Raw genomic sequence first — 15,761 nt, forward strand, 5'->3', positions numbered from 1 at the left:
AATGGAAGTCAATGGCGTCCATAAACTATTTGGTTACCAACATTCTTCAAAATATCTTCTTTTGTGTTCAACAGAAGAAAGAAATGCATTTTTACAGTTGCAATCTACTGTCTGAATATCATGGCTTTAATTTTACAGCAATACAGCATGATGTGTATTGCTGTTCAGTTGTAAGTCGCATCTTGTAAATTAGCTACTCAGAGATAAACTTGTCTTCAGTGTTTTATTGAGTGTTCAGTATGATTTGAATTCAATTCAATACACATTCATGTGTACACAATACAAAGCAGCTTTACAGAAAATGCATGTCTACATTACAATTTAGTGATGTTATCAGAGGAGACTGTGTCCAAGTAGCCTAAATGTATTTCACAAATGAACAAATACAAAGTTATCTAACCATCAAGTATAAATTTTAGGCGGAAACAATGAGACAATGAAACAATTTTACGGTTTACAAATCAATCAAGTAATCAAATACATAAATAAATAAATAAATAAATAAATAAATAAATATAGGATCAATAAATATATAAATAAATAAATAAATAAATAGTCAGTCAGTCCACGGGAAACTACACTTTGAATGATTTAAGCTGGAGGATGACGTTGAGAACACGCAGGAGCTCCTTTCGAACCACCTCCCACGCGCAGACACTGTGCTCCTGATTGAGGGAAAAAAAGACAGCAATTAATAAACAGGCTATGGGATGACATCACTTACTTGAGCGTTGCCTACTGAAATCTGCTGTAATCTACCGTGTTTCTGAGGAGAGTGGCCAGTTTATCAAAGTAGGTTTTCAGAGCTTCCTCTCTTGCTGGAAAATCATCCACGGGTCTGTGCGTTCTCCCCATAATCTACACACGGATGAGAAATATTAGGCTACATAATTACAGCCATCTTCATATATTCATCTATAATAGCCTATACAAATAAATGTATTTCAAACTTACACATTTGTTTTCGGAAGTTAAACGGTAAACTATGTTATGGAAATCCTGCACTTTCTTCTGGTTCCAGGACTCTGGACAACTGTCGTTAGCAAACAGGAAGTCAATGTGCTCCATGATTTTATACACTGCCTTTGCTACACCGATGTTCTGAAAATTAAACATATAACAGTTAGAATCTATATATATATATATATATATATATATATATATATATATATATAGGCTATATATATAGGCTATATATATATATATATATATATATATATATATGCAGTCTTCATCATCCCATGCAGGCTCTGGCAAATATTCCTTAGAAACATTTAGACAATCAAGGAGTTAATATGCCTGGAATAAATATTGATGTGTTTTTACCTGATTGGAGCCATTTGATTGCAGTGCAGATTTCGGAAAGGGTATTTCGACGTTTTCGTCCAAGCATTCACGGGGAAAAAGACCTCCCTATGAGAAAAGACACATATGACATAGCTAGGTCAGGCAGGGAAAGGAAATGAAAAGAACAGAGGGAAAAAAGAGAGAGAAACTCAACTTACCATATTCTCAAGTAGATTGTGAGTTTCTTTCACAAGTATCCGCCGCATGATGCACTTTGTTGGCATTGAACAAATTTGTGAGAAAAAAAGAAATAGACTCAATAAAGCGATACATTTCCAAAGTGCCATTTTGTAGGCCTATTTTATGCGAACAAAAATCAGAAAGATGATGCTGATTGTCCAAGTCAAAAAAATTAAAGGAGCTATAAAATAGCACTGAGTCACAAACGGTGCTGAAACTTATTGAAAATCTCTTGCTGAAGATTTGGATGCCAATTGACCGTTTTATACTAAAACAGAGTGATGAATGGAAAGAATAGGCTAATCGTATCTGGAAGTTTTGCAAACCGCAGCGTCTCTTTTGTTTGCCGCTGCGCATCTCTCTCCTTTGCTGTGGTTAAGAGGATGTGGTCTATCTATCTATCTATCTATCTATCTATCTATCTATCTATCTATCTATCTATCTATCTATCTATCTATCTATCTATCTATCTATCTATCTATCTATCTATCTATCTATCTATCTATCTATCTATCTATCTATCTATCTGTCTATCTGTCTGTCTGTCTGTCTATCTATCTGTCTATCTGTCTGTCTATCTGTCTGTCTGTCTGCCTATCCAAGAAGTTTCATTTTGAACAATATTTCTGTATTTGAAATCTATCAAACTTATTGAAATGCTTTAATTGAAAAGTATTTCTTTCAAATAAATGCCACTTGTTTTGATAGTTTGTTATTTAATGCATATTTGTCATAATTCATTTTTCTAATTTTTCTTCATTCTAATTTTTCTTCATTTTTCTACAATTCATTTTTCTAATGAATTGTATGTCGGACAATTAGCACTAAAGTTCTCAGTATCTTATCAAGAATACTTAGAATGATCAAGACATTTTTTTTAATGAATTAGTTCTTTGGATTATTGCCATCTTTGGTTTTCTTGTAGGGCAACCAAAAACAGACCACAAACCTGGTATCAAATTTGTGGTAAAAAAAAAGAAAGAAAGAAAGACCCCAAAAAAAGCCGTTGAGTTTCACGTTGAAGAAAAAACCATAAGTCACCCCCGCCTTGAGTTTTATTATATGCCGTCATTTTTTAATTACAGTTGGTATTTTTTTATTAGCCTACACTGATTAGCTATATCTTTCATCTTAACCAGGAGACCGATGGGTGGTAGATTACGTAGCCATTTTCACTTTTCACTCTCAACTCGAAAAAAGCTGCTGGGCAAGTCCCAATGCTTTCAATGAATGAACGGCTGATTTCTTTTCTTTCATAAAATTGATGAGAACAAAATCATTTTCTCAGATAGCCTAATGGGAAAGGGAAGCACCCTAGGTGTTACAAAAACCCACATCAGCGAATCATAACTGCCAACGATCCACCGCAGCATAGCCTAGTTCCGAGGCGCACAGACCACACGAGCATTTACACCCAGGAGCTCGCGCTCTATGAATTCAATTCTGCCAATTCAGCGCGTGCATGTGGCAGGTTGTGTTCCACTTAAAACTAATAATGAGTGTGCGTTTTATTAATAATACCAACACCGTCATCATTCAATAGCGGAATATTCCATCTTCACCAGTGTTAACGTACGAAGCGCAATTACATGAAATTAGCTATTCATTTAGCCTCTGCTGATGAGTAGGTAGGCTAGCCTATCTGGAAAAAACAGAGAGATACCTATGTGCTTGCTCATCATTATGGAACTGAGCATGAGACCAACTGATTTAAAACAAAACAAAAATGGTTTCCTTTGAATGCATCATCATGGAATTGTTGAAATAGTTGAATGAGACAACCAAAAGAATAAAAGAAATAGCCTAAAGATTGCGTTGCATGCTATGGATATGGTGGAGTGTTGTAGGCTGACTAATTTCTTTAGTCAAATGTCTTGTACTTAAATAGGCTAATATAAAAAAAATGTAGGCATATTGTCAATCATCTTAAAGTGAATATAAATGCTTCAAGATAACCACTTTAGAAAAGAGTGTAGGCCTAGCCTTTTTCCTACACTTAAAATAGTTGTTATAGAAACAATTTTCACAATTAATTAAAAGAAAGACAAGTAACACGCTGAATTAAACGTGAAATTGTGAAGTATAACGACTGAAATAGGAAACGTCGTATACCGTATGCTACTTAGGGAGACCGGGGATGGTTGTAACACGGGTCAGTTGTAACAATTCCAATCTGTCCAATCAGGAACTAGTTACAAATCCCCTGATTCACTTCGCACATGCCCAGTTTAGTCCTTATTCCACATGTAATAAAGTACTGTGGCAAAAGTGGCAAACACAGCAGATGTTAGAGTGGAAAAACAATTTTGAGGTATGAAAGTAATTTTTTTTACTTTGTTTATTTTTGTTATGGGAATTTCTGCTTTATGGTCAATCTCATCAAATTTAAATCATGTTTATTGTGTGTCTGTGTAGATATTTTTCATGCAAGTTGTTAGTGCTAATGTTTTGCCTGTTAGCTGTAAGGTGAGCTAGTTCATGGCTACATGACTCTGGGTTAGTTGTAACAACAATGAAACGTTACAACCTAACCCTAACACGTCACACGCGTTCAATTTAAATTTTATTATGGTCATTACTATAACTGACAGTAACAGACGTGCTTAGCTTACACCAACACAAGTGTTCAATTTTAATTTATTATGGCCAATACTATGACTGACAGTAACAAACAAGCTTACACACAAACAATGTTTTGTGTTCAAGATACATTTATAGTGGTCAATTACTATGATGACTAAGAGTGACACACACACACATACAAGCACACATCAGTTATATTGAAAAGTCAGTGTTGAATAAAAAGCTTTCAAAATCCTTTTTTTTTTTTAAATCCTTATTTCATTATGTTACATATCACCCCTGTGGATCTCATAATGTTACATCTCACCCCAGGTATGTTACAACTAACCCAGACTCTGGGTTAGTTGTAACATACCCTGGGGTGAGATGTAACATATGGGGTGAATTGTAACATTTCACTCCTCATGTTTGAAACTAAACCATGCATTTTCTGTTTGTGTTGCAAAGATAAAAGTTATGATAGCAGACACGTGTAACTTGTTTGAATCACATTTTGAACATACTGGCTTAAAAGTTCTCCAAGATATAGACAGAAAGGTAAAAAATGTTACAACCATCCCCGCGGTCTCCCATCTTTGTTTTATTTAAAGCTGGGAAAAACAGTGTTAGTTTACAGCCCATTTTAAAAAAAAATCTTAAAACACCATGAAAACAAAAGCATACTGACAATCATTAGATTAAGTGTGAAACATTAATGCGTCCTACTGGTAGCCTATACAGTCGCACAAAAATGTAGGCCTAACACTTAATTCTTCGACAACAGTTCGAATTTATTCAAAAATGTAAACTCTGTAATCAGTTACTTATTGCATTCCAAAACCTGTATGACTTTATTTTAGATGTTTCGGTTGTTTTTGACGCTCATAAAAAAAATAAAAAAAAAAGACGAAATATCTTCTTTTGTGTTTCACAGAAGAAAGTTTGTTTGTCGATCCAGATAGGACTTTGGCGCCCCCGTACGAGAAAAGCACTAATATGTTGCATACGCAATTTCTGCACCTATAGTGTGATGTCCATTATAGTTAAACGTTTGCATTATAGACAAAGCATTTGCATTATACAAATGTCTGGAAATTAGAATAAAAAATGGGTTTGCATTTTGATGCCATTAGGCAAACCTTTTTAAATACCTCAAATAACATTTTCAATCTCCGAAGATTCATACTAGAAAAGTATAGGACAAGTAAGGAATTGTCAACAGTCTATACTTATACTGGTGTGTGACAGTTCAATGGATTTAGTAAACCAAATGAAAGAAACATTAGTTTCAATAACTTATTTTTATTTGAAAGTACAAAAAGTTTGTGAGCAAACATATCAAATAAATAAATAACTTTAAAAGTACAAAAACATTTTGAGAGCAAACAGATCAAATAAATAAATAACTATAAATAACAGTACAAATGAAAACAGTAAATATCCTGGGATACAAAATTGCACAATGTAAATTAAATTAAGTATAATAAATACCAGAAACATTCACAAACACATAACAACTGACTGACAGTTAATAAATGCTGGTGATCTGAATTGCATAGCTTGCTTGTTTCTTTTATAACATTTGTTCAGATTCAGCAAAAAAATCGTTTTTTTAGGCACAGAGGCTTATTTGCACTAAAATAAAAATAAATAAAACAGAATTTTTCACAGGAATTTCACAGGTAAGCAAAATAATTAGCTTGCTTGATCCGATTACTTCAAGTTTTCATAGGAAAAACACCAGCCATTAGGCAAAACATACAACTCTAGGCTACATTCATTGCAATGAAATACAATCATGTAAATAAATACTTTTGTTACATTCAATTTTTTTCAGTTTTTGTTTGTAAGGCATTGTTTGCAGTAACTTTTCAACACTCCAACACCACTGTATCACAAGCCATTCTTCAGTCATTATGTCTGATCATCTGTTAAACTTTTAGAGAGGACGTGGCATTGCTTGCGATGATGTCCATCCTCTGAAGGTGATGTCTCACAGCTCTCCGGATCTGCTCCCATGCCCGGGCGCTATATTCCTGAAAACACAAGAGGCACAACTTTAGCTGAGTACAGCTGACTACATTTTACATGGAAGAAAATCATTCCTTTTACTCTTTATATAGTAACATTTACATTGAGCAAATATGATATGCCTCTTATGGTACGCATATAATATAATATGCTATCAAACTTACTTTTTTCTTTAGAATCTTCTTTAATTTCCTGAAGTGGCTTTTTATCTTTATCTCGTAGGACTCCTTATGTGATGGGTGGTGGTATCGAGCCACCTGAAAAAAAATCAACAAAACGTAAACAATTAGCAAAAATAACATTAATGACAAAGTTAACATGATGAAAAATACTTCTACAGCGTCTATATACTTCTACAATCATATCTTTTTGACAGTCTCCAAATCTCATTTAAACACATTCATTGAATAGTTAGGCTCTTATTCATTCAGCCTTTTCATCCGAACATCAACATTTGTACGATTAATGCAATATTACTGTACATTAAATGGTTGAGTGTAATTCATTCTGAGTTTGTGGTCTATTACTATTACGATAATCGGTAACACTTTATTTTGATGGTCCCTTTTGAACATTCTGTTGACTAATAAGTAACTTTGCAACTACATGTCAACTAACTCTCATTAGAGTATTAGTAGACGCACTGCTTTATATCTGCTAACTCTTTATTGTGATGCTCCTCCAACAGACATTATTCTGTACTGACTATAAGTAACTTTGCAAGTACATGTAAACTTACTCTAATCCTAACCCTACCAGTCTACTAATACTCTACACTCTAACACTCTAATGAGAGTAGTAGACATGTTGGTGCAACGATACTTGTAGTCAACAGAATGTGTTAAAGGGAGCATCAAAATAAAGTGAAACCTGATAATCTCTTCGATTAAAAATGTAGGATAATATGCAATTCATAGAATGGTATTCTGAAAACAGTTTCCATATGCACTTTCACACAATACTTACACATTCTTTAAGTTCCGACGACTGCCTGTTCAGGTCAGATAGGAAACGGTCTACAGTCTTTAGGTTCCATTGCACTGCGTTCATGTTCTCCCTGGCGTCCATGAGACGGATGATATGATCTAAGGTCAGGACAAGAAACTTCACCTGGTCCTCCACCTGTAAGGAGACATAATGCCTGTGTAGGTAACTGGGTCCTTCAGATTATGAGCATTGTATGCAAGATTTTCTCTGATAACTTAAGTGTTATTTATGGGATGGAATTTTTGCACTCTGTTCAAGTGCTGTTAAATAAGGAGAAAAGTTCTGCAAACCTTAGCGTCGTCTACCCAGTTGTACAGTCGCCCTGGAAATGGCACATTGATATCGGGATAGTTTCCACCCTATAAGACAGAGTACAATTAGTTTTTTTTTTTTTATATGTACCACATGCTGAATATTTGACATTGCTGTTACAGACATCAACCTACAAAAACTTTAATTGCTGCCTTAAATTTTTTATTAAGTCAAAGTGGTGCCAACCCGCAGTGGTTAGTGCATTGCACTTTGGCAACCACGTTGAATTACGAATGAAGATTAGAGCATGTAGAAATAGAAACTTATCAAATAGAGTGTTAACAACAGAAATTGTTGTGACAAAAATTAAGGTTAGAAGCAAAGATGTAACATAATGATGAAACACTTTTACAGTGGACTGTAAAAGGCGAATCAGTGACAACATCCCACAATAGGAAAACATTGCATTGTATTCCAAATAGTTGTGAATGATTCTGTAAGGCTGCGTTAACAATTGGATAGGCTATTTCTAAGAAAAAAAGTAACAAATCTGTTGCACAAATCATTGAAAAAGTCTTTTAAATTAAAGTTGCACAGCTGTGCGCAGCAGTCTAATGTAGAATAGCGTCACTGTCACTATTCTATTACAATAATTCAAAAATAAAGCATAAAGATTTAAAGTGTAGCTACTTACCATTTCCCTAAGGAGAGTCAGAGAATCGCTGCTTATCCTCCTGTATTGGCCGAGCCATTCGCAAGCTGAGCATTTACTCTGCAGAGTAAAAAATATCACAAAAACATACGTCCACATTTGAGTCTTCATCTTTGTATGAATGCAGTTGTTTTCTACACTGTCGCTCGAGAGAATGTTGCAGGTACATGGTGCAGTGTCTTGGATTTATTCTGGAGTTTGGAAAGCAAAATCGAAGCGCGGGCATTCCCACTTTCACTTTCCTGCAAATAGGCTATCACGCAAAATAACTTATCTGGTCTGCTTTCATTGATCGAAAATACTTTTAAAAGTAATTAATTTTTCTATTTAGAAAAGACAAAGGTAAAAATTATATGTAGTCTAGTTATAATTTAGCCTACTCTTTAACCGTCTTTAGCTTAGACACCAACGCAAAAAGCACACAAACTTACGTGCAATACAATAATCAATGCTATTAGCAAGTTCGTATAAATTAAAGCAATCCCACGGTTCAAAATAATTACCTGATTCCAAAGTATTTCGAGATCCAGTTTGCAGTTTCCAAACTGGGAGATGGTCTGCGGGCTTGTATAGAAAAACACTTTCTGTTTGGGAGACGTGATGTAACGCATTACGCAACGTCAACGTGCTGACGTAACCTCAAGCTCTCACTGAGAGTTCACGCACTTTCTCATGGTGCAATAAAATGTAATTTCACATCGTTTGTAATTTCACATCTCAATATTTACTTTCAAAAAATATTTAAAAGCATTTTTGTTGGGTTTTTTTTTTGTGAATTTTTTTTATATTATTTAAGAATTAATCCAGGTCCTATTTTAATTAATTAATCCTATTTATATAGACCTTTTGTGTTTTGGAACAGGGTAACTGATTTCGAGCTTGTAAACAAAAAGGTGGTTTGGAATATGGTATCTGCAACCAGCTAAGGCTATATCTATTTCCCTGATGAAATGGTATGACAATCAAAATAAAAAATACAAAATTAATAAACAGTTGTTAAAACAAACAATTATTCAATCGAGTGTGACAATTTAATCAATTGAATAATGGCCAAAGTCCATTAATTTAAAACAAACCAAAGAAAAAGATAAAACATTGCACCCACAGATAGGCTAAATCAAATGTAGGCTAACTTTCTAAAGATTCTACAAGATCAGTGTTTTGTTCTGGGATTATTTAACACATATTCGAATTTCTCTCGTTGGTTATTACTGGGTGATAAGTTAATGACTCAGTATTCACTTTTTGACGATTAAATGAAACATCTTTGGGCAACATATAGGCTACGCATGCGTTATTCCAATCATTGAGCACCGTATACTTTGAAGATATTGCACCTATTTGCCTGTAGATGGCAAGATAAAATCATAAAGAGCCTTATAAATTGAAACAGATGTAAGGAGGATGTGTTTTGAGTTTTGACCGCAGTTTGTTGACCTGAGAGTGAGACCAAAAGTATCACGAAGTCCTCCTTACAGCACACATTTTGTTCGCAGTATTAGGTCTTATAAAAGTGAAGGAAGGAAAGAAAGTTAGGGGGAGAAAATCTTTTCGTGAGAGTGAGCGGGCTCCTGGTTTCATAGGCTAGTTCACTCATCGATACCTGTGTTTGGTGTCTTTCGACCACAGCTGTCGCCTCCACCTTTTCTGTCGAATATTGCATGACAGCAGAGCCCAAAGCAATACAAACAGTGAATAAAAGTAATGACGACTTCGCCTTCTTCTTCTCTTTGTAAATGTTCATGTTCAAATTTTTTGATGTTGTTGTTTGTTTCAGTATGCTATAGGCCTATGTCAATGCCGGAATTGACTTTCAAAAATATGCCCACCCACCCTGCAAAACGTGACAACTTGCGTGAATAGACACGGGGTAACATGGGGGAAGATGCCCCCCCTTAAGAACAATGTTGATTTAGGGGAGACCGGGGATGGTTGTAATACGGTATAATTGTAACACTTCCTATTTCTCCAACCAGGGACAAGTTACAAATCAGCTGATTCACTTCACACATGCTCGGTTTTGTCCTTATTCCACATGTGAGCAGACAACGCAGATCTAAGAAATTAACTTTTTTTTAAACTTTTTTCAATTCCTGCTTTGTAGTTAAACTCAAGTTAAATTATGTTTATAGTGTGTGTGTAGATATTTTGCATGCAAGTTGTTGGTGTTTTGGCTGTTAGCTGTAAGGTGAGCTGGCTACAGGACTCTGAGTTAGTTGTAACAGCAAGTCTCTAGGTTAGTTATTACACCAATGAAGAATATTACAACCTACCCCAAGTAAGTTGTATTTTTATTTGAATTTCAGTATGTATAGGTCTTGGAGGAGAAAGACAAACTGGGGGGTGTCTCTCAGCATTTTGAAGAGAGCATAATTTATGATGTATAAGAGCTGGGAAAGTAAGATCTGTGGCAGCATTTTATGGCATTTTTTATTGCCAATTACTTTGACTGACAGTAACAAAAAGTGCTTGCTTACACACACACACACACACACACACACACACACACACACACACACACACACACACACACACACACACACACACACACACACACACACACACACACACTATTCAGTGTTATTATGATGATGCTAATGTAACATACACACACACACACACACACACCAATTATATTAAAAAGTCTGTGTTGAATAAAAAGCTTAAAAAGTACTTTTTACAAAAAAAAGAACTGTCAAAAATGTTACAACCATGGACACTCTCCCCCTACTTTTAAACTGCAACTATTTAAATATAAGTTTAGCATGTGCTGGATGATGATGATGCATCAAACAATGTATTGTTATAGGGAATAAGTAGAAACATTTGCTAATTTAGTTGTTATAGCACAAAATGTCATATAGATGTCAAATACATACAGAATGTATAAATCACTTTTTATGTTTATTATTAATATTTATATATTTTTAAGGTGTCATTAATGTAAAATACTAAATTAGCCATTTTAAATTTTATTTTGACAGTTTAGTTGAATAATTGAATAACCGTTGACGGACAAAGCAGAATTCCATGAGATTTATCTGAAAGCTTCAATTATTCTATTACTTACAGGCCTGTAAATACATATTTACATATTTAATTGCCCATATTTTAATTGAAGATATGTCATAATAGAAACACTGAAATCAAATAGAATGATTTCACTCAATTAACCTAGGTTTTAATAAAAGCCAAGATGTCTGAACTAATTAATGGAAATATTAAATAATAACCCCATGAATCACAATAAGTATTCCGTATAAAAATAATAACACAAGTAACAACATGACACTTTGCACCTGGGGTTGGTTCATCTTACCCCAATGGTCTGATTTTATCTTTTTACTTCAAAATAAAAACTATAGCCTATAACTTTTACTCCACAAATCTAAAAACATGAATGTGTCCACAAATCCCTCATTAATAAATAGACACAAAAACCGTTGATATTCAACATAATACAATGTCATAGATTATTATTTTCCAGAGAGACAATATTAGATCAATTAACCTCAAAACTGTTTTGGCTGACTAAATCTCACAAATGTTGATATTCAGATGAAATGACCAAATTAAAAATAGCTATTCATCAAAAGTATACCGAGATTAGATTTTGTGCTATCTTTGGTCAGGAGAAAAAATTAGGGTGTGGAACTGGGGAGCATTTTGTACTGAATGATATGAGAGACAAGTGTACATTTTTTTGCATTTATTTTTGATGAACATTGGTGAAGTGACAGATTCCCACATCGTCTTATGTGGCTACACATTTGTTACAAATACATTTAGACATTCATTGTATACTTCATTCAACATGTAAACAAAACATTCCTTCATAGCACCTGGATAAACAGTGCTTTACATAATAACAGACAATAGTTTATTTGCTCGATGTAGATCCTTTAGTGTAGATTAGTTGTTCTATTCTAATAAATAAGTGCAGAGCCATTAGACAATGGCATATTAATATTAATCTGGAAATTCATTCATTCATTCATGCATTCGTTCGTTCGAACTCGACTTCAATGAAAAGTGAAAAGTGCAAAAGAAAAACAATAAAATAGCATATAAATAAATTACGGCCAACAATTAATTTACTACATGTATGTAGGCTAATTGTGTCTCTTTCTATGTGTGGTCTTTCTGAAGTGGTTCATGACGAACAAAATCTCATCGCGCCCAATCTCCCACGCGCAGCGGCTAAAGTTCTGGAGGAAAGAAAAGTCACTCATTAATCACAGATTTGAACTACGAAGGTACAAACACCTGCTAAACCTTTTTCGTTATGATATAGCGCGTTATTTGCTGCATATCTCACCTGCTGTGTAAGAAAATTATCAAGCAACTTGAAGTTCTTGACCAGCGTCTCAAGTTCAGAGCTCATCGGCGGGACCTAGATATTAACGATACATTGTATTACAATCAAGAATTGTCAAAAAATGAAAAGTCGATGTTGATTAAGCCCAACTAATGCCCGTGACTTACGCTATTTGATACAGCTTGCCGGTTGAGGTGCTCCATTAGATTTTGGAATGCATTGTTATTCCAGTGACCATGAGTTCTTTTCTTTTTGAAGAGCTCGAAGGTAGAGTTATATGATATCTTCAGTGCATGAAATATTTCCTGAGCACAAGAAAAAGACAAAACATTAATTGTCAAACCATCAGGATGCTAAAAACAATGAGTAACTCCAACAGGGCTAAATAATTCTGGCTATCATCCTCGCTGCAGAGTTTTATCATGATGACACCTAACCAGCAAATCAAGATCTTTGGGCTCATTAAAAAGCACAGGGAGATGCATTTGAGTGAGGCTGCAAATAAAACTCCGCAGGAAGATATATGTCTCCAGGATTTAACACTTCTGTGTACTGTTTCTTGATATGTTGTCTAGCTACCTCTTTGGGAAGACTCGTGAACCGATCATACGTGGCATTTTCCACCTCTGCCAGGCATTCTTTTGGGCCCTTTGAGAGAGAAAAAGAAACATGTCAATGTTCAGGGTCAAGGTGTGTGTTCTTCACCACTAAGCTATGAAATATTGCGGTCACAGTTTTGATAACATTAAAGCATTAGGTATCATGAATTAACAATTAACCATCATTTTACTTGATGGTTTTCAGCTCCATATTAAAACAATACCCATACTGTTAAGTAGGCCTATTTGTTAACCTAATGGTTAATATGTAATACACAAGTTGTAAACTATTTAACATTCATAAAATAAATGAGTAATGAACAAAAGTATAAATTCACATTAACCTTAATAAAGTAGACCTATGTAATTTTATTTCGTGATACAGTGTGTTATATTGTTAACCCAGACACTTTTCTCTAATAAATCCAGTAAATATGTATTAATAGATTAATGGACCATGTGTGTGTTTATCAATAATAATAAAAAAGATAGATAGATAGATAGATAGATAGATAGATAGATAGATAGATAGATAGATAGATAGATAGATAGATAGATAGATAGATAGATAGATAGATAGATAGATAGATAGATAGAAATAATAAATTAGACTTACCAGTTTATGCAGAAGTGTAATTGTTTCAAACAAATTCCTTCTCTCCCGAATAAAGGATTCTGCAAATAGGCTCGGGAAAATGATAAGCCACAGAAAACACAAAAAAGTTCTCATGATGGTTTAATATTGACAGCAGTAGGCTACAGTGCAGTGCACGATGTGAATACTACGATATGGATACTAGTTCATGGCAAGACCTTGGCTATATAGTGTTCTCCAAAGAAAAAAACCCTAGTAATTTGCATTCCCTTCACCAGGTGCACAGCGCGGGAAGCCCAGCGGTATTACAATTGGAAGTTTCAGAAGGAGAAAATGAAAGAATCACGTGATTCTCTTCATCGCGGTGGGAGTTAATTTTCTCACCTTGAAAACGCAATGAGATGCATATGAGATCTAGCAGTTTACACATCTTGAAAACACAGTGAGAGTGATCTCACTTAATCTGAAAAAAAATCGGGAATTTCATAATCACTATTAGCTAGGCGACGCAACGACATCATCAACGAAGTATGATGTCAAAATGAGGATATTTACTGTACGTTATCAATATCCCTATATCTTCTGTTATTTCTTCCTTAGGTAAAATCTTGCGTTAGATCATTTTGTCAAAAAAGAGTATTTAAACTTTTTTGCACTGTTACAGTTTATTTATTAAAATAAGTTTATTTAAAAAAAAAGATAAAATCATGCACAAAGTTGTGCAACATTATTTAAAAACAATTGGATGCGTTCTTGATTAGGGTGACATCATCAAACCGTTTGTGTGAGGAGATGATGACACAATTCGGGCTATGGTAATCCCTCATTGTTACAGGGCATTGTTTACCTACAGCATTTCACTTTCAGTTTTCATAGTGACGAGTTTTTTGCGCTCTCCCTTAGAATTCCTTTAGCAATATTCCATGGCCATTTGCATTATGACGCAAACGATAGCTATTTTCCATACTTCGTCAAAAACAAACGTTGATTGCAATTGGGTAAATTTCCCTTTTTTCTTTTTTATCATTCAAAGAATCGGCAATGGATGTTAATCCTGGAACATAGCCTATATTGTGCAAATCACGCTGTGCCTCATGGACGACGAAGTCTTGTAAAAATAAAAACGACTGCTTTGTACGCCTATAGGCTATAGCCTGTATACACACTGGTCACATAAAAAAATATATAATAAAAAAAAAGGAAAATGTAGGCCTTAAGTGTCTATTTCAGTTCAATGGAAAAATAGTCCATTCTTTGTTTTGTCGGGCAATTCATTTCAAAATCCCAGACACAGTTTCTTATGTTCAATTTAGAAAGGGCCAAAACATTGTTGCTCTAAGGACCTTTGGCCTTAATATGGTATAAGCTATTAAAACCCATTGAACATGACTAAATTAAAGCTAATAATGAATTTATTTATTTATTTTTTGAAATGTATAATAATTTAGTGTAAATCGTTGAGTAGCCTATCTTTATAAAAAAAAGAAGAAGAAAAAAGAAGCTAGAAGTAGCCTAGAATTGTATGCTGCTTCTAGGCTAACACAAAGCTATTAAAACAGGTAAATAGCGTTCGTCAACTCAGCTCCAGTTTGTATCCAGCCTCTCACGGAGACTTCAGATGCCCCAACACATGTGATGAGATGACTAAACGCCTGCGAAGAGACGACTCGACGCCTGTGAAAAGACGACTCAACGCCGGCGATATGTTATTATGCCCTAAATTAATATAATTAACTGTATTTTTCTATGTAGGCTACATTTCTGAAATGCACTTTCTGTAAAGCTGCTTTGAAACAATATGTATTGTGAAAAGCGCTATACAAATAAATTTGAATTGAATTGAAACCGTACAGCAGCACAAAATCTGTGTTAATGTGGGCTAATGTGTCGTATCTAAAATCCTTTGAATTTGTTATTACTGCGTTATTGCTAATCTCCGTCGGTAGAGGGCAGCGCAACATTGCTGTCGTGACAATTAAACAAGTCCGTGATTTTCGTAGCTTCACACAGTTTACATTTACATGCAAGGCGTATGCTCTCGAGAAACCGTTTTTTGGGAAATAAATGTAGCCTAGCTACATAACACCTATCTGTATCTATTTACCGTTTGTGTTGTTAACTGTCCTCTTATTGTAGGCCTACACATATGCCTAATTGACAAATAAGAAACATGTTAAG

General features: G+C 34.6%; 2 protein-coding genes across 2 annotated transcripts; both read right to left on the minus strand.

The window, feature by feature from the left end:
* Window positions 1-526: 526 nt before the first annotated feature.
* ifnphi2 (interferon phi 2) lies at window positions 527-1,768 on the minus strand. Its single transcript, XM_056234691.1, has 5 exons — window positions 1,506-1,768; window positions 1,327-1,413; window positions 955-1,101; window positions 760-858; window positions 527-665 (listed from the first exon to the last, which is right to left on the minus strand). Exons 1-5 carry the CDS (start codon window positions 1,632-1,634, stop codon window positions 576-578), a joined length of 552 nt encoding a protein of 183 aa, XP_056090666.1. The 5' UTR covers window positions 1,635-1,768; the 3' UTR covers window positions 527-575.
* A 4,062-nt stretch (window positions 1,769-5,830) lies between these two features.
* Window positions 5,831-8,561, minus strand: ifnphi1 (interferon phi 1). The gene is made up of 5 exons (XM_056234646.1): window positions 8,054-8,561; window positions 7,398-7,466; window positions 7,087-7,242; window positions 6,285-6,377; window positions 5,831-6,125 (listed from the first exon to the last, which is right to left on the minus strand). The coding sequence occupies exons 1-5, from the start codon at window positions 8,180-8,182 to the stop codon at window positions 6,021-6,023; spliced, it is 552 nt and encodes a 183-aa protein (XP_056090621.1). The 5' UTR covers window positions 8,183-8,561; the 3' UTR covers window positions 5,831-6,020.
* Between the last annotated feature and the right edge of the window lie 7,200 nt (window positions 8,562-15,761).

Source organism: Rhinichthys klamathensis, unplaced genomic scaffold (genome assembly GCF_029890125.1).
Source record: "Rhinichthys klamathensis goyatoka isolate OS25496 unplaced genomic scaffold, OSU_Roscu_1.1 h1tg000401l_1, whole genome shotgun sequence".
Classification (NCBI taxonomy): Eukaryota; Metazoa; Chordata; class Actinopteri; order Cypriniformes; family Leuciscidae; genus Rhinichthys; species Rhinichthys klamathensis.